Source organism: Heptranchias perlo, chromosome 39 (genome assembly GCF_035084215.1).
Source record: "Heptranchias perlo isolate sHepPer1 chromosome 39, sHepPer1.hap1, whole genome shotgun sequence".
NCBI classification, from domain to species: Eukaryota; Metazoa; Chordata; class Chondrichthyes; order Hexanchiformes; family Hexanchidae; genus Heptranchias; species Heptranchias perlo.
The window spans coordinates 14,511,519-14,535,240 of record NC_090363.1 but is presented as its reverse complement, the minus strand read 5'-3'; the positions used below and the strand labels follow the sequence as shown (position 1 = coordinate 14,535,240).

General features: G+C 46.8%; 1 protein-coding gene across 1 annotated transcript in view; it reads right to left on the bottom strand.

The window, feature by feature from the left end:
• Window positions 1-21,334, bottom strand: part of LOC137305284 (collagen alpha-1(V) chain-like) — an 86,580-nt gene extending 65,246 nt beyond the window's left edge. The window contains exons 1-9 of the mRNA XM_067974137.1: window positions 21,314-21,334; window positions 14,575-14,628; window positions 12,210-12,254; window positions 10,633-10,686; window positions 10,467-10,511; window positions 8,837-8,890; window positions 6,057-6,164; window positions 5,051-5,104; window positions 120-173 (exon numbers count right to left, since the gene is read on the bottom strand). Coding sequence (XP_067830238.1) covers window positions 120-173; window positions 5,051-5,104; window positions 6,057-6,164; window positions 8,837-8,890; window positions 10,467-10,511; window positions 10,633-10,686; window positions 12,210-12,254; window positions 14,575-14,628; window positions 21,314-21,334 — 489 coding nt within the window. The remainder of the gene's footprint in view (window positions 1-119; window positions 174-5,050; window positions 5,105-6,056; window positions 6,165-8,836; window positions 8,891-10,466; window positions 10,512-10,632; window positions 10,687-12,209; window positions 12,255-14,574; window positions 14,629-21,313) is intronic.
• Between the last annotated feature and the right edge of the window lie 2,388 nt (window positions 21,335-23,722).

Here is a 23,722-nt window from a genome sequence, read left to right as displayed (position 1 = left end):
AGACAGATGATCAGTTCCAATCGCTGTACGTGGCTTTCCTTGTTAACAATAAGATGCTGAAGAATTTGTTGACATGTTTTCTGATGGTGAGACGTTGAGACCCATCTCTCAAAACTTACCCGAGCACCTTTCTCTCCGTTAGTACCTGGGAATCCTGGGAAACCAAGGGAGCCCTGGGAAAAGGAAGCGGATGGTTAGACAGAGCAGACAGCGCGGTGTTACTGATCTTCCAGCGCACTCCCACCAGCGCTGCAGGGGCCTTTTCAATTCTTAGGGGGGGACATTTTAATCTAACCTGCCCAGTGGGAAACTGACGGGCTCGGGCCCAACGCTGGTTTTACTCCCCGACTGATTTTTCTCTCCATTGACTTCACTGCCCCCGTGTGGTATGGAGCCATATTGACCTGGAAGGTGCAAGGTGCGATTGCTGGTCTGGGCTGATTTTGTTGATCTCACGGGGTAGGACATGACAATTGGCCACAGGCTAGGGAAGGGAAACACCAGTCAGGGTATAGGTACACTCACGGGTACAGGCGCACGCACACAGGTACAGGCGCACACACACAGGTACAGGAACACACACACAGGTACAGGAACACACATAGGTACAGGAGCACACACAGGTACAGGAGCACACACACAGGTACAGGAGCACACACACAGGTACAGGAGCACACACAGGTACAGGAGCACACACACAGGTACAGGAGCACACACACAGGTACAGGAACACACACACAGGTACAGGAGCACACACACAGGTACAGGAGCACACACAGGTACAGGAACACACACAGGTACAGGAGCACACACACAGGTACAGGAGCACACACACAGGTACAGGAGCACACACACAGGTACAGGAGCACACACACAGGTACAGGAGCACACACACAGGTACAGGAGCACACACAGGTACAGGAGCACACACAGGTACAGGAGCACACACACAGGTACAGGAGCACTCACAGGTACAGGAACACACACAGGTACAGGAGCACACACACAGGTACAGGAGCACACACAGGAACAGGAGCACACACACAGGTACAGGAGCACACACACAGGTACAGGAGCACACACAGGTACAGGAACACACACAGGTACAGGAACACACACAGGTACAGGAACATACACAGGTACAGGAACATACACAGGTACAGGAGCACACACACAGGTACAGGAGCACACACAGGTACAGGAGCACACACACAGGTACAGGAGCACACCCACAGGTACAGGAACACACACAGGTACAGGAGCACACACACAGGTACAGGAGCACACACAGGTACAGGAACACACACAAAGGTACAGGCGCACACACAGGTAGAGGAGCACACACACAGGTACAGGAGCACACACAGGTACAGGAGCACACCCACAGGTACAGGAACACACACAGGTACAGGAACACACACAGGTACAGGAACACACACAGGTACAGGAGCACACACACAGGTACAGGAGCACACACACAGGTACAGGCGCACACACAGGTAGAGGAGCACACACACAGGTACAGGAGCACACACAGGAACAGGAGCACACACACAGGTACAGGAGCACACACAGGTACAGGAGCACACACAGGTACAGGAGCACACACACAGGTACAGGAACACACACAGGTACAGGAACACACACAGGTACAGGAACACACACAGGTACAGGAGCACACACAGGTACAGGAGCACACACACAGGTACAGGAGCACACACAGGTACAGGAGCACACACACAGGTACAGGAGCACACACAGGTACAGGAGCACACGCACAGGTACAGGAGCACACACACAGGTACAGGAGCACACACAGGTACAGGAGCACACACACAGGTACAGGAGCACACACAGGTACAGGAGCACACACACAGGTACAGGAGCACACACAGGTACAGGAGCACACACAGGTACAGGAGCACACACACAGGTACAGGAGCACACACAGGTACAGGAGCACACACAGGTACAGGAGCACACACAGGTACAGGAGCACACACAGGTACAGGAACACACGCACAGGTACAGGAGCACACACAGGAACAGGAGCATGCACACAGGTACAGAAGCACAAACACAGGTACAAGAGCACACACATGTACTGGAGCACACACATGTACAGGAGCATACATACAGGTACAGGAGCACACACGCAGGTACAGAAACATACACACCGGTACAGGAGCACACACAGGTACAGGAGCACAAACAGGTACAGGAGCACACACAGGTACAGGAGCACAAACAGGTACAGGAGCACACACGGGTACAGGAGCACACACACAGGTACAGGAGCACACACACAGGTACAGGAGCACACACACAGGTACAGGAGCACACACACAGGTACAGGAGCACACACAGGAACAGGAGCACACACAGGAACAGGAGCACACACACAGGTACAGGAGCACACACACAGGTACAGGAGCACACACACAGGTACAGGAGCACACACACAGGTACAGGAGCACACACACAGGTACAGGAGCACACACACAGGTACAGGAGCACACACACAGGTACAGGAGCACACACAGGAACAGGAGCACACACACAGGTACAGGAGCACACACAGGTACAGGAGCACACACAGGTACAGGAGCACACACACAGGTACAGGAGCACACACACAGGTACAGGAGCACACACACAGGTACAGGAGCACACACACAGTTACAGGAGCACACACACAGGTACAGGAGCACACACACAGGTACAGGAACACACACAGGTACAGGAACACACACACAGGTACAGGAGCACACACACAGGTACAGGAGCACACACACAGGTACAGGAGCACACACAGGTACAGGAGCACACACAGGTACAGGAGAACACACACAGGTACAGGAACACACACAGGTGCAGGAGCACACACAGGTACAGGAGCACACACAGGTACAGGAACACACACACAGGTACAGGAGCACACACACAGGTACAGGAACACACACACAGGTACAGGAGCACACACACAGGTACAGGAGCACACACAGGTACAGGAGCACACACACGGGTACAGGAGCACACACAGGTACAGGAACACACGCACAGGTACAGGAGCACACACACAGGTACAGGAACACACACAGGTACAGGAACACACGCACAGGTACAGGAGCACACACAGGAACAGGAGCATGCACACAGGTACAGAAGCACAAACACAGGTACAAGAGCACACACATGTACTGGAGCACACACATGTACAGGAGCATACATACAGGTACAGGAGCACACACAGGTACAGGAGCACACACACAGGTACAGGAGCACACACAGGTACAGGAGCACACACAGGTACAGGAGCACACACAGGTACAGGAGCACACACAGGTACAGGAGCACACACACAGGTACAGGAGCACACACAGGTACAGGAGCACGCACGGGTACAGGAGCACACACGGGTACAGGAGCACACACAGGTACAGGAGCACACACAGGTACAGGAGCACACACACAGGTACAGGAGCACACACACAGGTACAGGAGCACACACAGGTACAGGAGCATGCACAGGTACAGGAGTATACACACAGGTACAGGAGCACACACACAGGAACATGCACAGGTAGAGGTACACGCTCTGGTTTGGAACACATAGTAATACAGGAACAACACTGGTAGAGGTACACACACAGGTAATAGATATGTGCACAGTGCAAGAACACACAGGCACAGGTACGTACACAGGTTAAGGGAGACACATACACAGCATACGCACTTGAAAGGTTTGCATTTATGTTGCACCTTTCACTACCTCAGGATGCTCCAAAGCACTTTCCAGCCAATGTAGTCACTGTTGTAGTGTAGGAAATGTGGCAGCCAATTTGTGCACAGCAAGATCCCACAAACAGCAATGAGATAATGACCAGATCATCTGTTTTGGTGATGTTGGTTGAGGAATAAATATTGGCCAGGACACGAAGAACTCCTCTGCTCTTCTTCAAAATAGTGTCATGGGATCTTTTACGTCCATCTGAGAGGGTAGACGGGGCCTCGGTTTAACGTCTCATCCAAAACACGGCACCTCCGACAGTGCAGCACCTCCTTCAGTAACGAACTGTCAGCCTGGATTATGTGCTCAAGGCTCTGGAGTGGGGTTTGAACCCATGGCCTTCTGATTCAGAGCCACGGCTGATGCCAAAGGTGCACACAGGCACACAACAGTTGTGCACACAGAGGTACAGGTGAAAATACACAGATAAACACACAATTATAAATACATCTAGAGGTACACACAAAGGACTGATTTTAGAAGTACCCGCTATCAGCAGCGAGTTGCACCTGTCGGTCACTCGTGTCAGGAACTCACGATGTTTGGTCCATTAATTATTCCCCATTTATCTACCTACACGTACATAGACAGACACACACACACACACACACACACACACACACACACACAGTATACACACACATACACATACACAGGTACAAAGACACACACAGGTGTATATACACACACACACACACAGTATACACACACACATACACATACACAGGTACAAAGACACACACAGGTGTATACACACACACATGTACAAAGACACACACAGGTATATGCGCGCGCACACACACACACACGTATATACACATACAGTTATACAAATACAGGTACACACACACACACACACACACACACGTACATAGACAAGCAGAGACAGATACATAGACACACACAAATAGGTACATGCATACACACAAACACATAGACACACACACACACATAATGACACACATACACACACAGGCACATACAGACACACAAAGAGATATACTAAAGTGCAGAAATGCACACACTCCCATATATACAGAGGCATACAGAGAGACACACACATAAAGAAGACGTATACACACATAACCAAACACAAACAGAGGCATGTACACACATATGTACTCGCATATACAAAGGAACAAGTATTACTCAAAGACATGCCTAAATAGATGACATATATACAGAATGTAATATATATTGATCATTGTAAGTGTTGTGTAATTCAGTGCTGGACTGTTGGGGATAGATTGATGTTCTTACCTTGGGGCCCTGACGTCCGGGATAACCAGGAAGACCAGGAACTCCGAGTTTACCCTAAAAACAGGAAAATAGTTGGTGTTAAACAGTAATAATCACAACACACAGAGTACCCCGTGTTATATATATGACTTGTACATTCATTGTCCATGAACAACTACAAAAATTTGCATTTATATAGCGCCTTTAACATAGTAAAACGTCCCAAGGCGCTTCACAGGAGCAATTATCAAACAAAATTTGACACCGAGCCACCTAAGGAGATATTAGGACAGGTGACCAAAAGCTTGGTCAAAGAGGTAGGTTTTAAGGAGCATCTTAAAGGAGGAGAGAGAGGCGGAGAGGTTTAGGGAGGGAATTCCAGAGCTTAAGGCCTAGGTGGCTGAAAGCACGGTGGCCAATGGTGGAGCAGAGGAACAGAAGATGTACAAGAGGCCAGAGTCAGAGGAACAGAGAGTTCTCAGAGGGCTGGAGGAGGTTACAGAGATAGGGAGAGCCGAGACCATGAAGGGATTTAAATACAGGGATGAGAATTTGAAATTGGAAGCGTGGGGTGGGGAGATGGGGAGCACGGGGGTGACGGGCGAGCAGGACTTGGCGTGAGATAGGAAACGGGCAGCAGAGTTTAAGGAGGGGGGAGGATGGGAAACCGGCCGGGAGAACATTGGAATAGTCGAGTCTGGAGGGCACAAAGGAATGGCTTCAGGTTTCAACAACAGAATGAGCTGAGGGAGGGGAGGAGGAGTCGAATGTTATGGAGCAGGAAGTAGGCGGACTTTGTGATGGAGGGGATATGAGGTCAGAAGGAAATAGTGATCCAACTCCAATTCCAATCCATCTACAACACCCTGCTCAGGGTCAATTTCATCATCTATGGGAAGGGATCACCCTGGAAGTAAGGAAAGGAAAGAAAGAAAAAGAAAGAGGGAAGAGAACCCTCTCACGTGACATTAACTTTGACAAGAATGCTTCACCCAGTTGGGGTGCACCGTACCACAGTGTCTCTCACCTTCTCACCTGTCGCACCCAATGGTCCCGGGTCACCTGGAGGTCCCACCCGCCCTTTGGGACCTTCAGGTCCATCCTCTCCTCGAGGACCACTTGGCCCGAGCTCACCCTGAGAGGAAAAGACAATTAAAAATACGTCACTATCGCAATCTTTTCAGACGAGATATTTCCAGTGACAGAGGTCACCGGTCAATGGGACACAACGGAGAGGGGCCGAGGCTTTTCATCACCCCTCCCTGCACCTCCCCGGTGAAAAATATTTGTTGGGGGACTTTCAGGATCTTCGAGGAAGAGCATTGCCAGTATGAGGATGCTCAGTATAAACAGTGATCCGAAAGGCAGTGTCTTATTGAGAGTTATCTTCATTCAGACTCGTTTCCCAGGAATTCCCAATTACTGACTCGTTTCCCATATTACACTCAGCCCAAGAGGTCAAAGGGCAGCCTCGGTATTAATATTCCTGATTAGCCCTTGTATCCTGAAACGCCTCACACGATGAATTGCTTTGAAGTGCAGTGACCATTGTTATGTAGGCAAGAGGTGGCAGCCATTTTGCACACAGCAAGATCCCACAAAAGCAGCAAAGAGACTTAATCTGTGTTTTGGTGTCGTTAGTTGAGGGACGAGCGTTGGGTAGGACACCGGGAAGAATTCCCTGCTTGTCTTCCAAATTTGACACAGGATCTTCAACGTCCACCTGAAAAGGTAAACAGGGCCTCATTTTAACATCTCAACCCAAGGACCCTTCCTTGAGCTGACATATCCAGGAGCTGAAGGTAGATATGTAGATAGACCTTTCACGACCTCAGGACATCCCAAAGCGTTTTGCAGCCAATTAAGTACTTTTTGAAGTGTATTCACTGTTGTAATGTAGGAAACCCGGCAGCCAATTTGTGCACAGCAAGGTCCCAAAAACAGCAATGTGATAATGACCAGATAATCTGTTTTAGTGATGTTGGTTGAGGGATAAACATTGGGGAGAACTCCGCTGCAAAATAGCAGCCATGGGATCTTTTACATCCACCTGAGAGGGGCAGACGTGTCCTCGGTTTAACATCTCATCCGAAAGACGGCACCTACCAACAATGCAGCACTCCCACAGTACGGCACTGGGAGTGTAAGCCTGGATTATATGCTCAAGTTTCTGGAGTGGGGACTTGAACCCACAACCTGCTAACTCAGAGGTGAGAGCTCTACCCACTGAGCCATGGCTGACACCTGATGTATGCAGTATCTGACTTCTTTCTAGGAGTTGCCAGCAGGACAGCTAGTGACTGATGGAGCCAGCCTAGGGTTTTTGGTCTATTAAAAGTGAGGCTGCCTCGTGGCTATCAAGCTCCCAGTATGTCCCGTGTAATGAGGAGTTGGGATTAACTTCTTGGGGACAAAGGAATGCGTGCTTTGGAAAAACTCAACGAAAGCAATCGGTCGTTCCAACTCTTTCAGGAGTGAATCAAACAGCTGAAGATTTTTGCAGGTCACATGTTTTCTCAGCGCAGCCCTTGAAGAATCTTATAAAGTCCCATAAAGTCCCTCATAGGAATCTCTGAAACATCTCCATACACTCATCACGGTCTTCAATGGAAACCCATTAAAAGCCCCTCACACTTCTCAATGGAAAAAGCGATCGCATCTCATGAAGAGCTTGTACTGCTGCTTGGAGATGCTCCAGGTCTTCACTGGTCTATAAATAAGCGAGCACCATACCCTCGTGTCCCACGGTTGTTGCTGCTGAGCAGTTGCAATGGTCCAATCGTGCTGCAGACGTCAAGAAAGATTGCTGCGAGATCCCAAGGCTGAGGGTTTTCAAGGATCTCGATATTCTCTTGCGTGGTTTTCTTCTTGGAGAAGTTTTCTTCCAGTCCAGTGCACTTCCTTTATCCTGTCCTGGTTTTATGACTCTCCGTCTAATCACTGGTGTAAACAAATCATTGATCAAAGCAGAGCAGGGCCCAATGGCATTGGGGTGTTATTCACAAATATAAGTCACTAACGGGTGATGGAGGTGTTTAAGATGATTAATGGATTTGATAGGTTAGATGGAGAGAAACTATTTCCTCTGGTGCAGGGGCCCAGAACAAGGGGGCAGAACATTAAGTTTAGAGCTCGGCCGTTCAGGGGTGATGTCAGGAAGCTCTTCTTCACACAAAGGGGAGTGGAAATCTGGAACTCTCTCCCCCCAAAAGCTGTTGAGGCTGGGGGTCAATTGAAAATTTCAAAACAGAGACTGATAGATTTTCGTTAGATATTAAGGGTTGCGGAACCAAGGCGGGTAGATGGAGTTAAGATACAGATCAGCCATGATCTAATTGAATGGCGGAACAGGCTCGAGGGGCTGAGTGGCCTCTTCCTGTTCCCATGACGATTTAAATTTTTGCTTGCTCTATATTGGGATGACATTCTATGGTCTGTTGCTACTGTTTCCATGGTGACACCCTTCCCCCCCTTGTATGATAAAAAAGACCCAAAAGGTGTGGCCTATAAAGGGCCTTTATTGTCTTTCACGGCAATGACTGTAAACCAGAAACCATGGGCCCAGCTTTCGGGATTCCCAACATGGAGTTGGCCAACTTTATCACCAGGTCAGTGTGTCGGGATTCCTCACAAAGTGACGTCAGGGTCATCTCATTCAGTTTACCTGAAAATAAAGTGTTGCAAACTTCAAGCCAGTGAAACTTCAGAGCCTAATAACACGCCAATAACATCTCCAAAATATGGCCTACTACATTTTCCTTTGTCCTTGGGAAACGCAAGCTGAGTTAATTAAATCAGTGCTCTTACTCGTTCACCCTTGAGGCCCATGTCTCCCTTGAAGCCTGGGAAGCCATCTTCACCCTAGGATAAAGCAGCACAACAGATTGGGAGTGAGTTACAGCGAAACAGAGTTATACAAGAAGCAAGTTCACCACCTCTCTCGACAAACAATCGCTAGAACTTGCATTTATATAGCGCCTTCCACAACCTCAGGACGTCCCAAAGCGCTTTACAGCCAATTAAGTACTTCTGAAGTGTAGTCACTGTTGTAATGTAGGAGACGCGGCAGTCAATTTGTGCACAGCAAGATCCCACAAACAGCAATGAGACAAATCACCAGATAATCTGTTCTTTTAGTGATGTTAGTTGAGGGATAAATATCGGGCCCAGGACACCGGGGAGAACTCCCCTGCAAAAATAGCGGCATGGGATCTTTTACATCCACCTGAGAGGGTAGATGGGGCCTGGGTTTAATGTGTCATCTGAAAGGTGGCACCTCCGACACTGCAGCACCTCCATCGGCACTGCACTGGAATGTCAGCCTAGAATATGTACTCAAGCCTCTGGAGTGGGATAGTGAACCCATGACCTCCTGATTCCAAGGCAAGAGTCTGACCCACGAGCACGGGTGAAACTAATGGAAAGGAATGGAAGAACTGGCAGGTTCTATAAGGACCAGGCCATCCTCCCCACCAGATCCTCCTCTCTGCGCTCTGCCCAGGCGATGTTATCACCCAGAGGGTAAAGACGACAATCTCACCCTGTGTGACACTCCCCCCCCCACCCCTCTCCCCACCACTTCTTGATTTACCTCTCAATTCTGGTCAGCATCACCCAGCAGGGCTATTATCCAAACCCATCGTTGCCCAGTGATAACACAAACTACAGTCATCTCAATAGTTTCTCCTTCACACACTTGCCTGGCCCTGCCGGAAGCCAGGTGAAGCTATTGGCTCCCAGTGGCACTGACGCATGCCTCCTAGTTGGCCCATTCCACAAGGTTCAACTGGAGCGCCCAGGCAAAATATCCGCACGTGGGCACAGTTATGACACAAAAACAGCAACTCCTGAGGTCTGCAGTGGGCCTGGGGCCAGCGGTGTCAGGTTGGTGCCAACTGGTGCCATTCCCATCTGTCCAGAAAGTGCCTCAGTCACTGTGCCAGGCGCGATGCTCTCGGGTCGGTGCCAGGCGGACCTGGCTCCTGTGCGGGAATAGCGGAGACGCCGAGGCCCACGGGGCACCACCCTGGAGGATGGCGGTAGCCGGGAAGACGAGCTAAAGGCGGGTATACAGCTGGTTGTTTGAAGCCAGGCCTGGGTTTTAAGAGCCTGTAGACTGTAGGAAGGGGAGAATATTGAGGAGACCCACAGTGTTGAGGCCCAGGAAAGGACGAGTTAGAGAGCAGGGGACGGTGCCGATGAGCCTCGATCCCGACACTGTGAGCGTGCGACGAAGAGAGGGTGAGGACAGGGAGATGGATCTCAGAGAGGAATGAGAGAGGAAAGCTCAGGGGAGCACAGACCATAGGAGAGAGATAAGAAACGATGGAGAAAGGGGTTGGAGGATGGAACTAAGAAAAGGATGGCCAATCAGTAAACTCTTGTTGGCACCTTGTTCAAATGGAGAAGACCAAAAATTGGATGAAAACGTTCTCACCTTTTCACCTTTGTGTCCCATCAGCCCTCGGATTCCCTCAGATCCCTAAAAGAGACAGAAGGACAGTTAGTTACGGTTACGAGTGACCGATGACTGCAAACCATGGCTCAACCAGGTTCAGGCTCACTCACAAATACAGGCAATCTCGCTCGATGATGATGCTCACCTTCACACCACGTGGTCCAGGATAGCCAATGGGACCTTGAGGACCTGAAGGACCCTGAGACAAACAAGAGAGAGGTGGTTACACAAACCATGGCCCAGAGAAGAGGGGGAGCTGTCTCACTTTGTATGTTACTAACATTGTCACTTCTCTAGAACTGTCACTAGGGAGTCCGGGGGCCTCACACTTAAATACTGGGGCCTCACACTCACATCGAATAGTGGAAATGCAGAGCTAAAGAACATCATGATTTCCACCTAAAAGAACAATTGATTGGACAGACCCTGGCAACACAGGAATTGGAAGGTCTGACTATCTCTGTGACATGCCTTCTGTTTACATAGAATGACATAGAGTTTACAGCACAGAAACAGGCCGTTCGGCCCAACTGGTCTATGCCGGTGTTTATGCTCCACACGAGCCTCCTCCCACCCCTCTTCATCTCACCCCATCAGCATATCCTTCTATTCCTTTCTCCCTCATGTGTTTATCTAGCTTCCCCTTAAATGCATCTATTCTAGTCGCCTCAACTATTCCTGGTGGTAACGAGTTCCACATTCTCACCACTCTCTGGGTAAAGAATTTTCTCCTGAATTCTCTATTGGATTTATTAGTGACTATTTTATAGTTATGGCCCCTAGTTTTGGACTCCCCCACATCTTCTCTACGTCCACCCTTTCATAATCTTAAAGACCTCCATCAGGTCACCTCTCAGTCTTCTCTTTTCTAGAGAAAAGAAGATTTGTGAGACTTGTGTTGGATTCGTACAGCCTGGTACAACCAGCAGTAGAGTGGTATTATATCTTTATGAGATGCATTTGGCATTTGAGCACACCTTCAGAACCCAGGTATTACTGTGCACTGTGTCCCTCCGTGAGACTTGACTGGGTACAGCCTGGGACCACATGCAGTTGAATCCCTGTGTCCTTCAGTGAGATTCCCCATGGTTGGCCTCCTTTGGCCGACCTCTGATAATACTGTTTGGGGGACCTGCCTCTAATTGGGAGCTAAGACAGTGGGGGAGAAAATTGGAAAACTGATACGAAAAACAAAGCAAAATCACAACTAAATGTACACAGCCTCCCCCATCATAACAGTCAGAGAAAGTTCCTCCTCAAGGGCATCCTTTAAATAACAAATAAAAAAAAGCATCCCTAAGCGCTACACAGCCAATTAATTACTTTTTGAAGTGCAGTCACTGTTGTTATGTAGGCAAATTGGGCAATCAATTTGCGCACAGCAAGGTCCCACAAATCAATGACTAACCAGATAATCTGTTTTTTAGTGATGTTGGTTGAGGGATAAATATTGGCCCAGGACACTGGGGAGAACTCCTCTGATGTTCTCCGAGATAGCGGCCGTGAGATCTTTTATATCCAAAGGACGGTGTCTCTGACAATGGAGCACTCCCCCAGCAGGGCACGAAGTGTCAGATAGATTATGTGCCCACAGTCCATGAACGAGTCTGAATTTACAGCCTTCAAGGATTCATTTAAAAAAAAAACGTCTCCACTCATCTCCGTGAAGTAAACAAAAACGAGTAACCCTTCCTTTGCCCAAGCCAAGCCCCGATGACGTACCTGGTTACCTTTGGAACCTGTTGGGCCTTCTTTACCCGGGTGACCCTGTAAAGAATGAAAACACAGGTCAGAGGTAAAGGAGCACGCACTGACAAAGGTCGGGGGGGGGGGGGTCAGAGATCACCAATAAAGGTCAGAGGTCACATGGCCACCACGAGCAAAACAAAATGTAACACCAGTAAATAATCTCCACAATTAATAAGATGATGTCACAGCTCCTGGAAGAGGGGCAGTTGAAGACTCTGGAAAACTTATCGTCAAAGCTTAATTTTTTGGTTACCCTTAATTTTGAGAAAACGAAAGTGTTAATAATGCTGTTTATAATTTTCCACACGAACCCACGAGTCTCATAAAGCTGCCTCCTGATCTTTGAGTGGCTTTAATACAGTAATATCAGTGCTTGCTTCAATATCGCACTGCCTGAGCTGACAACTGGTCTGCCCAGGGAGGCTGAGATGTCCCTTGTCCACTGGCAGTCGAAGAGTTAAACTCGCAACGCAGGCAGGGAGCTCGAACACCCTGAAATCGCCACCGTTTGTTATTTTTTTAAAAAAATGGGACAACTCCTTCTTTTGAAAGGACGTGCCCTCGCTCACTGGACAGGACGCAGAAACATCGCAACTTCTTCCAGAGCGAGTCAGTTCCGCAATTCGACCAGTCAAAGCCGATTAGCTGGACTTGCGCATCTAAATGTTCGCCGGGATATCGCAGTGATTTGTGGCAAAGTTACTGATAGACCAGCGAACATTTGTCCGACAAGACTGTGTTTTTCGATTCATTTGTTTTATTTGAATTGTCAAGATTAATGAAATTCCGATTTGAAAAATAGACTATTTGAAGCAATTTTTAGTCTTGTTTGGTTTAACAAGCTCCGAACACCAGCCCTACCACTCCGCCAAAAAAATCCTGTCCACGCCACTGGAATAATTTTTATTCCATCAACGGGAATTGGATTTATACTTAAGAAGGGAAAATTTGAGGGAGAGGGGGAAAGAGCAGTGAGGAGGGGGACTAATTGGACAGCTCTTTCAGAGAGCTGGCACAGGCACGACGGGCCGAAAGGCCTCCTTCTGTGTTATAGGACACCACGTTCCTTTCAGGGAGAAGAGGAGGAAGCAAGGGCTTTGGAGAGGGTGCAGAGGAGATTCACCAGGATGTTACCAGGGCTGGAGCGCTTCAGCTATGAAGAGAGACTGGGAAGATTGGGTTTGTTTTCCTTGGAGCAGAGGAGGCTGAGGGGGGACATGATTGAGGTGTACAAAATTATGAGGGGCACAGATAGGATGGATACTAAGGAGCTTTTTCCCTTCGTTGAGGGTACTATAACAAGGGGACATAGATTCAAGGTAAAAGGCGGGAGGTTTAGAGGGGATTTGAGAAAGAACTTTTTCACCCAGAGGGTGGTTGGAGTCTGGAACTCACTGCCTGAAAGGGTTGTGGAGGCAGGAACCCTCACAACATTTAAGAAGCATTTGGATGAGCACTTGAAATGCCATAGCATACAAGGCTACGGACCAAATGCTGGAATATGGGATTAGAGTAGACAGGGCTGATGGCCGGCGCGGACACGATGGGCCGAAGGGCCTCTATCCGTGCTGTATGACTCTATGACTCTATGACTCTAAGAGGTTGTTCGGTCCATCTGGCTCGTTCCTCGTGTCGAATTTACGCCATCATAATGCCCATTCGGTTAATCTCCTGATGGAACTGCAGGGAAAGGTTTTTAGCACAGAGAGCTCCAAGAAATCGATCCTTCATTCCCACTTCACCAAAAGAGCCTTGAACAGAAGGTCCTTGCGATGTCAATGTCGTACTGTTGGCTCGACCGTGTCAAGCCTTGACAGGCCCAGGAGGAGACGCAGCCAGTGACCACACTGTCTGCCGCTTGTCCAACCAGGAATACACGGCGCATTAGGTTCACAGGGCTATCTGAAGCCAAGTTAAAAGGATCCCAGCCTCCTCTCACCAGCCTCACCCCACCCACCCCGCGTGACAGGCCTACCCCTCCAGGCCCCACCATTGAGCCGGCTGGTCAATTATGAACAGTGCCCAGGGGCACTGCAGCCTTGCCTGGCTTGGGGATTCAGATTGCGGAGACGGCGACACAGCACTGACCCAGTTCCAAGCTCCAAACCTTTCACCGCAGGGACAACATGATCACAAAGCCAAGCCTTCTCCAAGGATGAGCGGCAAGCAGTCGGCTCATCCACGATGCTCAAAGGGTTAAAACGTCCGGTACCCAGACCAACCCGCCCACTCCCCCTCCCCATTCAGTCCATAAAGGAAATGACCCGTTATCGCTGAGTCGATCAACAAAGTGTGCAGGGCTCACTGAATGTAGGATAGATCGACTGTGGATACTTACAGGAGGACCATCAGCACCAGGGATTCCAGGCAGACCAGGCTTCCCAGTTGGGCCCTGCAGGAAGGGAAATCACGACAAAACATTAGTGTGATCTCACTCTCACCCGAAATCAAAACCAGGAACATTAGTGTGATCTCACTCGCAATTGAAACAAAAACAGGAACTTAAGTGTGATCTAACACTCACCCTGAATCAAAACCACAAACATTAGTGTGATCTAACACTCACCCTGAATCAAAACCACAAACATTAATGTGATCTCACTCTCACCCTGAATCAAAATCACAAACATTAGTGCATTCTCACCCTCACCTTGTATCAAAACCACAAACATTAGTGTGATCTCACTCTCACTGTGAATCAAAACCACAAACATTAGTGTGATCTCACTCTCAACCAGAATCGAAAACACAAACATTAGTGTGATCTCACTCTCACCCTCAATTAAAACCAGGAACATTAGTGTGATCTCACTCTCACGTGATTCAAAACCAGGAACATTAGTGTGATCTCACTCTCACCCTGAATCAAACTTACAAACATTAGTGTGATCTCAATCTCACCCTGAATCAAAGCCACAAATATTAGTGTGATCTCACTCTCACCCTGTTTCAAAACCAGGAACATTAGTGTGAACTCACGCTCAACCTGAATGAAAATCAGGAACATTAGTGTGATCTCACTCTCACCCTGAATCAAAACCAGGAACATTAGTGTGATCTCACTCTCACCCTGAATCAAAACCAGGAACATTAGTGTGATCTCACTCTCATCCTGAATCAAAACCACAAACGTTAGTGTGATCTCACTCTCACCCTGTTTTTTTTAATTATTCGTTCATGGGATGTGGGCGTCGCTGGCGAGGCCAGCATTTATTGCCCATCCTTAATTGCCCTCGAGAAGGTGGTGGTGAGCCGCCTTCTTGAACCGCTGCAGTCCGTGTTGTGACGGTTCTCCCACAGTGCTGTTAGGAAGGGAGTTCCAGGATTTTGACCCAGCGACAATGAAGGAACGGCGATATATTTCCAAGTCGGGATGGTGTGTGACTTGGAGGGGAACGTGCAGGTGGTGTTGTTCCCATGTACCTGCTGCTCTTGTCCTTCTAGGTGGTAGAGGTCGCGGGTTTGGGAGGTGCTGTCGAAGAAGCCTTGGCGAGTTGCTGCAGTGCATCCTGTGGATGGTACACACTGCAGCCACTGTGCGCCAGTGGTGAAGGGAGTGAATGTTTAGTGTGGTGGATGGGGTGCCAATCAAGCGGGCTGCTTTATCTTGGATGGTGTCGAGCTTCTTGAGTGTTGTTGGAGCTGCACTCATCCAAGCAAGTGGAGAATATTCCATCACACTCCTGACTTGTGCCTTGTAGATGGTGGAAAGGCTTTGGGGAGTCAGGAGGTGAGTCACTCGCCGCAGAATACCCAGCCTCTGACCTGCTCTCATAGCCACAGTATTTATATGGCTGGTCCAGTTAAGTTTCTGGTCAATGGTGACCCCCAGGATGTTGATGGTGGGGGATTCGGTGATGGTAATGCCGTTGAATGTCAAGGGGAGGTGGTTAGACTGTCTCTTGTTGGAGATGGTCATTGCCTGGCACTTATCTGGCGCGAATGTTACTTGCCACTTATGAGCCCAAGCCTGGATGTTGTCCAGGTCTTGCTGCATGCGGGCTGGGACTGCTTCATTATTTGAGGGGTTGCGAATGGAACTGAACACTGTGCAGTCATCAGCGAACATCCCCATTTCTGACCTTATGATGGAGGGAAGGTCATTGATGAAGCAGCTGAAGATGGTTGGGCCTAGGACACTACCCTGAGGAACTCCTGCAGCAATGCCCTGGGGCTGAGACGATTGGCCTCCAACAACCACTACCATCTTCCTTTGTGCTAGGTATGACTCCAGCCACTGGAGAGTTTTCCCCCTGATTCCCATTGACTTCAATTTTACTCGGGCTCCTTGGTGCCACACTCGGTCAAATGCTGCCTTGATGTCAAGGGCAGTCACTCTCACCTCACCTCTGGAATTCAGCTCTTTTGTCCATGTTTGGACCAAGGCTGTAATGAGGTCTGGAGCCGAGTGGTCCTGGCGGAACCCAAACTGAGCATCGGTGAGCAGGTTATTGGTGAGTAAGTGCCGCTTGATAGCACTGTCGATGACACCTTCCATCACTTTGCTGATGATTGAGAGTAGACTGATGGGGCGGTAATTGGCCGGATTGGATTTGTCCTGCTTTTTGTGGACAGGACATACCTGGGCAATTTTCCACATTGTCGGGTAGATGCCAGTGTTGTAGCTGTACTGGAACAGCTTGGCTAGAGGCGCAGCGAGTTCTGGAGCACAAGTCTTCAGCACTACAGCTGGGATGTTGTCGGGCCCCATAGCCTTTGCTGTATCCAGTGCACTCAGCCGTTTCTTGATATCACGTGGAGTGAATCGAATTGGCCAAAGACTGGCTTCCATGATGGTGGGGATATTGGGAGGATGCTGAGATGGATTATCCACTCGGCACTTCTGGCTGAAGATCGTTGCAAACGCTTCAGCCTTGTCTTTTGCACTCACGTGCTGGACTCCGCCATCATTGAGGATGGGGATGTTTGCAGAGCCTCCTCCTCCCGTTAGTTGTTTAATTGTCCACCACCATTCACGACTGGATGTGGCAGGACTGCAGAGCTTTGACCTGATCCGTTGGTTGTGGAATCGCTTAGCTCTGTCTATAGCATGTTGCTTCCGCTGTTTAGCATGCATGTAGTCCTGAGCTGTAGCTTCACCAGGTTGGCACCTCATTTTTAGGTACGCCTGGTGCTGCTCCTGGCATGCTCTTCTACACTCCTCATTGAACCAGGGTTGATCCCCTGGCTTGTTGGTAATGGTAGAGTGAGGAATATGCCGGGCCATGAGGTTACAGATTGTGCTGGAATACAATTCTGCTGCTACTGATGGCCCACAGCGCCTCATGGATGCCCAGTTTTGAGCTGCTAGATCTGTTCTGAATCTATCCCATTTAGCACGGTGGTAGTTTCAAAACCAGGAACATTAGTGTGAACTCACGCTCAACCTGAATGAAAATCAGGAACATTAGTGTGATCTCACTCTCACCCTGAATCAAAACCCGGAACAAGAGTGTGATCTCACTCTCACCGTGAATCAAAACCAGGAACATGAGTGTGAACTCACTCTCACCCAGAATCAAAATCACAAATATTAGTGTGATCTCACTCTCACCCTGAATTATAATCACAAATATTCGTGTGATCTCACTCTCACCGTGAATCAAAACCTGGAACATTCGTGTGATCTCACTCTCACCCAGAATCAAAACCACAAACAATAGTGTAATCTCACTCTCACCCAGAATAGAAACCACAAACAATAGTGTGATCTCCCTCTCACGCTGAAATAAAATCACAAACTTTAGTGTGATCTCACTTTCATCCTGAATCAAAACCAGGAACATTAGTGTGATCTCACTCTCACCCAGAATCAAAACCACAAATATTAGTGTGATCTCACTCTCACCCTGAATCAAAACCAGGAACATAAGTGTGATCTCACTCTCACCCTGAATCAAAACCGGAAACATTAGTGTGATCTCACTCTCACCCAGAATCAAAATCACGAACATTAGTGTGATCTCACTCTCACCCTGAATCAAAACCAGGAACATTAGTGTGATCTCACTCTCACCCTGAATCAAAACCAGGAACATTAGTGTGATCTCACTCTCACCCTGAATCAAAACCAGGAACATAAGTGTGATCTCACTCTCACCCAGAATCAAAACCACAAACATTATTGTGATCTCACTCTCACCCTGAATCAAAATCAGGAACATGAGTGTGATCTCACTCTCAACCTGAATCAAAACCACAAATATTAGTGTGATCACACTCTCACCCTGAATCAAAACCACAAATATTAGTGTGATCTCACTCACACCATGAAACAAAACCACAAACATTACTGTGATCACACTCTCACTCTGAATCAAAACCAGGAACATTCATGTGATCTCACTCTCACTCTGAATCAAAACCAGGAACATTGGTGTGATCTCACTCTCACTCTGAATCAAAACCAGGAACATTCATGTGATCTCACTCTCACTCTGAATCAAAACCAGGAACATTAGTGTGATCTCACTCTCACCCAGAAACAAAGTCACAAATATTAGTGTGATCTCACTCTCACCCTGAATCAAAATCAAGAAAATTTCTGTGATCTCACTCACCCAGAATCAAAACCAGGACCATAAGTGTGATCTCACTCTCACCCTGAATCAAAACCGGAAACATTAGTGTGATCTCACTCTCACCCAGAAACAAAATCACGAACATTAGTGTGATCCCACTCTCACACTGAATCAAAACCAGGAACATTAGTGTGATCTCACTCTCACCCTGAATCAAAACCAGGAACATGAGTGTGATCTCACTCTCACCCTGAATCAAAACCGGAAACATTAGTGTGATCTCACTCTCAAACTGAAACAAAATCACAAACATTAGTGTGATCTCACTCTCAAACTGAAACAAAATCACAAACATTAGTGTGATCTCACTCTCAGCCTGAGTCAAATTCACAATCATTAGTGTAATCTCACTCTCAGACTGAATAAAAACACAGAACATTAGTGTGATCTCACTCTCACCCAGAATCAAAATCACGAACATTAGTGTGATCTCACTCTCACCCAGAATCAAAATCACGAACATTACTGTGATCTCACTCTCACACTGAATTAAAACCAGGAACATTGGTGTGATCTCACTCTCACCCCGAATCAAAATCACAAACATTAGTGTGATCTCACTCTCAAACTGAAACAAAATCACAAACATTAGTGTGATCTCACTATCAGCCTGAGTCAAATTCACAATCATTAGTGTAATCTCACTCTCAGACTGAATAAAAACACGGAACATAAGTGTGATCTCACTCTTACCCTCAATCAAAACAAGGAAAATGAGTGTCATCTCACTCTCACCCTGAATGAAAACCACAAACATGAGTGTGATCTCACTCTCACCCAGATTCAAAATCAGGAACATGAGTGTGGTCTCACTCTCAATGTGAATCAAAACCAGGAACATTAGTGTGATCTCACTCTCACCCTGAATCAAAACCACAAATATTAGTGTGATCTCACTCACACCATGAATCAAAACCAGGAACATTGGTGTGATCTCACTCTCACTCTGAATCAAAACCACAAACATTAGTGTGATCTCACACTCACCCTGAATCAAAACCAGGAATATTAGTGTGATCTCACTCTCACCCAGAATCAAAGTCACAAATATTAGTGTGATCTCACACTCACCCTGAATCAAAACCAGGAACATTGGTGTGATCTCACTCTCACCCTGAATCAAAATCAAGAAAATTTCTGTGATCTCACTCTCACACTGGAAAAAACCATAAATATTAGTGTGATCTCATTCTGATACTGAATCAAAACCAGGAACATTAGTGTGATCTCACTCTCAATGTGAATCAAAACCAGTAACGTTAGTGTGATCTAACTTTCACCCAGAAAAAACCCCACAAACATGAGTGTGACCTCACTCTCAATGTGAATCAAAACCAGGAACATTAGTGTGATCTCACTCTCTCCCTGAATCAAAACCACAAATATTAGTGTGATCTCACTCACACCATGAATCAAAACCAGGAACATTGGTGTGATCTCACTCTCACTCTGAATCAAAACCACAAACATTAGTGTGATCTCACACTCACCCTGAATCAAAACCAGGAATATTAGTGTGATCTCACTCTCACCCAGAATCAAAGTCACAAATATTAGTGTGATCTCACACTCACCCTGAATCAAAACCAGGAACATTGGTGTGATCTCACTCTCACCCTGAATCAAAATCAAGAAAATTTCTGTGATCTCACTCTCACACTGGAAAAAACCATAAATATTAGTGTGATCTCATTCTGATACTGAATCAAAACCAGGAACATTAGTGTGATCTCACTCTCAATGTGAATCAAAACCAGTAACGTTAGTGTGATCTAACTTTCACCCAGAAAAAACCCCACAAACATGAGTGTGACCTCACTCTCAATGTGAATCAAAACCAGGAACATTAGTGTGATCTCACTCTCTCCCTGAATCAAAACCACAAATATTAGTGTGATCTCACTCACACCATGAATCAAAACCAGGAACATTGGTGTGATCTCACTCTCACTCTGAATCAAAACCACAAACATTAGTGTGATCTCACACTCACCCTGAATCAAAACCAGGAATATTAGTGTGATCTCACTCTCACCCAGAATCAAAGTCACAAATATTAGTGTGATCTCACACTCACCCTGAATCAAAACCAGGAACATTGGTGTGATCTCACTCTCACCCTGAATCAAAATCAAGAAAATTTCTGTGATCTCACTCTCACACTGGAAAAAACCATAAATATTAGTGTGATCTCATTCTGATACTGAATCAAAACCAGGAACATTAGTGTGATCTCACTCTCAATGTGAATCAAAACCAGGAACATTAGTGTGATCTCACTCTCACCCTGAATCAAAACCACAAATATTAGTGTGATCTCACGCACACCATGAATCAAAACCAGGAACATTGGTGTGATCTCACTCTCACTCTGAATCAAAACCACAAACATTAGTGTGATCTCACACTCACCCTGAATCAAAACCAGGAATATTAGTGTGATCTCACTCTCACCCAGAATCAAAGTCACAAATATTAGTGTGACCTCACTCTCACCTGAATCAAAACCACAAACATTCATGTGATTTCACTCTCACCGTGAATCAAACCCACAACACTGGTGTGATCTCACTCTCACTCTGAATCAAAATCAGCAACATTAGTGCATTGTCACTCTCACCCTGAATCAAAACCACAAACATTAGTGTGATCTCACTCTCATCCTCAATCAAACCCAGGAACATTAGTGTGATCTCACTCTCACCCTGAATCAAAACCACAAACATTAGTGTGATCTCACTCTCATCCTCAATCAAACCCAGGAACATTAGTGTGATCTCAATCTCACCCTGAACCAAAACCACAAACATTAGTGTGATTTCACTCTCACCCTGAATCGAAACCACAAATATCACCGTGAATTAAAATCACAAATATGAGTGTGATCTGACTGTTACCCTGAATCAAGCTCAAAGTATTAGTGTGATCGCACTCACAACAAGAATCAAAACCAGGAACATTAGTGTGATCTCACTCTCATCCTGAATTCAAAATCAGGAACATATCTGTGATCTCACTCTCACATTGATTCAAAATCAGGAATATTTGTGTGATCTCTGTCTCACCCTGAATCAAAACCACAAACATTAGTGTGATCTCACTCTCACCCTGAATCAAAACCAGGAACATTAGTGTGATCTCACACTCACCCTGAATCAAAACCACAAACATTAGTGTGACCTCAATCTCACCCTGAATCAAAACCTTAAAAAAATTAGTGTGATCTCACTCTCACCCTGAATCAAAACCACAAACATTAGTGTGATCTCACTCTCACCTGAATAAAAATCAGGAACATTAGTGCATTCTCACCCTCACCTTGTATCAAAACCACAAACATTAGTGTGATTTCACTCTCACCCAGAATCAAAACCAGGAACATGAGTGTGATCTCACTCTCACTGTGAATCAAAACCACAAACATTAGTGTGATCTCACTCTCAACCAGAATCGAAAACACAAACATTAGTGTGATCTCACTCTCACCCTCAATTAAAACCAGGTACATTAGTGTGCTCTCACTGTCACGTGATTCAAAACCAGGAACATTGGTGTGATCTCTCTCTCACCCTGAATCAAACTCACAAACATTAGTGTGATCACAATCTCACACTGAATCAAAGCCACAAACATTAGTGTGAACTCACGCTCAACCTGAATGAAAATCAGGAACATTAGTGTGATCTCACTCTCACCCTGGATCAAAATCACAAATATTAGTGTGATCTCACTCTCACCGTGAATCAAAACCAGGAACATGAGTGTGATCTCACTCTCACCCAAAATCAAACCCACAAACATTGGTGTCAACTCACTCTCACCGTGAATCAAAACCTGGAAAACTAGTGTGATCTCACTCTCAACCAGAATCAAAACCACTAACATTTGTGTGATCTCACTCTCACCCTGAATCAAACCCAGGAACATTAGTGTGATCTCACTCTCACCCTGGATCGAAACCACAAATATCACCTGGCCCTCACTCTCACCGTGAATTAAAATCACAAATATGAGTGTGATCTGACTGTTACCCTGAATCAAGCTCAAAGTATTAGTGTGATCGCACTCACAACAAGAATCAAAACCAGGAACATTCATGCAATCTCACTCTCACCCTGAATCAAAACCAGGAACATTCGTGCAATCTCACTCTCACCCTGAATCAAAACCAGGAACATTTCTGTGATCTCACTCTCACATTGATTCAAAATCAGGAATATTCGTGTGATCTCTGTCTCACCCTGAATCAAAACCACAAACATTAGTGTGATCTCACTCTCACCCTGAATCAAAACCACAAACATTAGTGTGATCTCACTCTCACCCTGAATCAAAACCACAAACATTAGTGTGATCTCACTCTCACCCTGAATCAAAACCACAAACATGAGTGTGATCTCACTCTCACCCTGAATTAATATGAGAATGATCTGACTTTTACCCTGAATCAAACTCACAAATATTAGTGTGATCTCACTCTCACCCTGAATCAAAACCACAAACATTGGTGTGATCTCATTCTCAACATGAATTAAAACCAGGAACTTTAGTGTGATCTCACTCTCACCCTGAATCAAAACCAGGAACTTTAGTGTGATCTCACTCTCACCCTGAATCAAAACCACAAACATTGGTGTGATCTCACTCTCAACATGAATCCAAACCAGGAACATGAGTGTGATCTCACTCTCACGTGATTCAAAACCGGGTACTTTCGTGTGCACTCACTCTCACCGTGAATCAAATCCACAAACATTAGTGTGATCTCAATCTCACACTGAATCAAAGCCACAAACATTAGTGTGAACTCACGCTGAACCTGAATGAAAATCAGGAACATAAGTGTGATCTCAGTCTCACCCTGAATCAAAACCAGGAACATTAGTGTGCTCTCACTCTCACCCT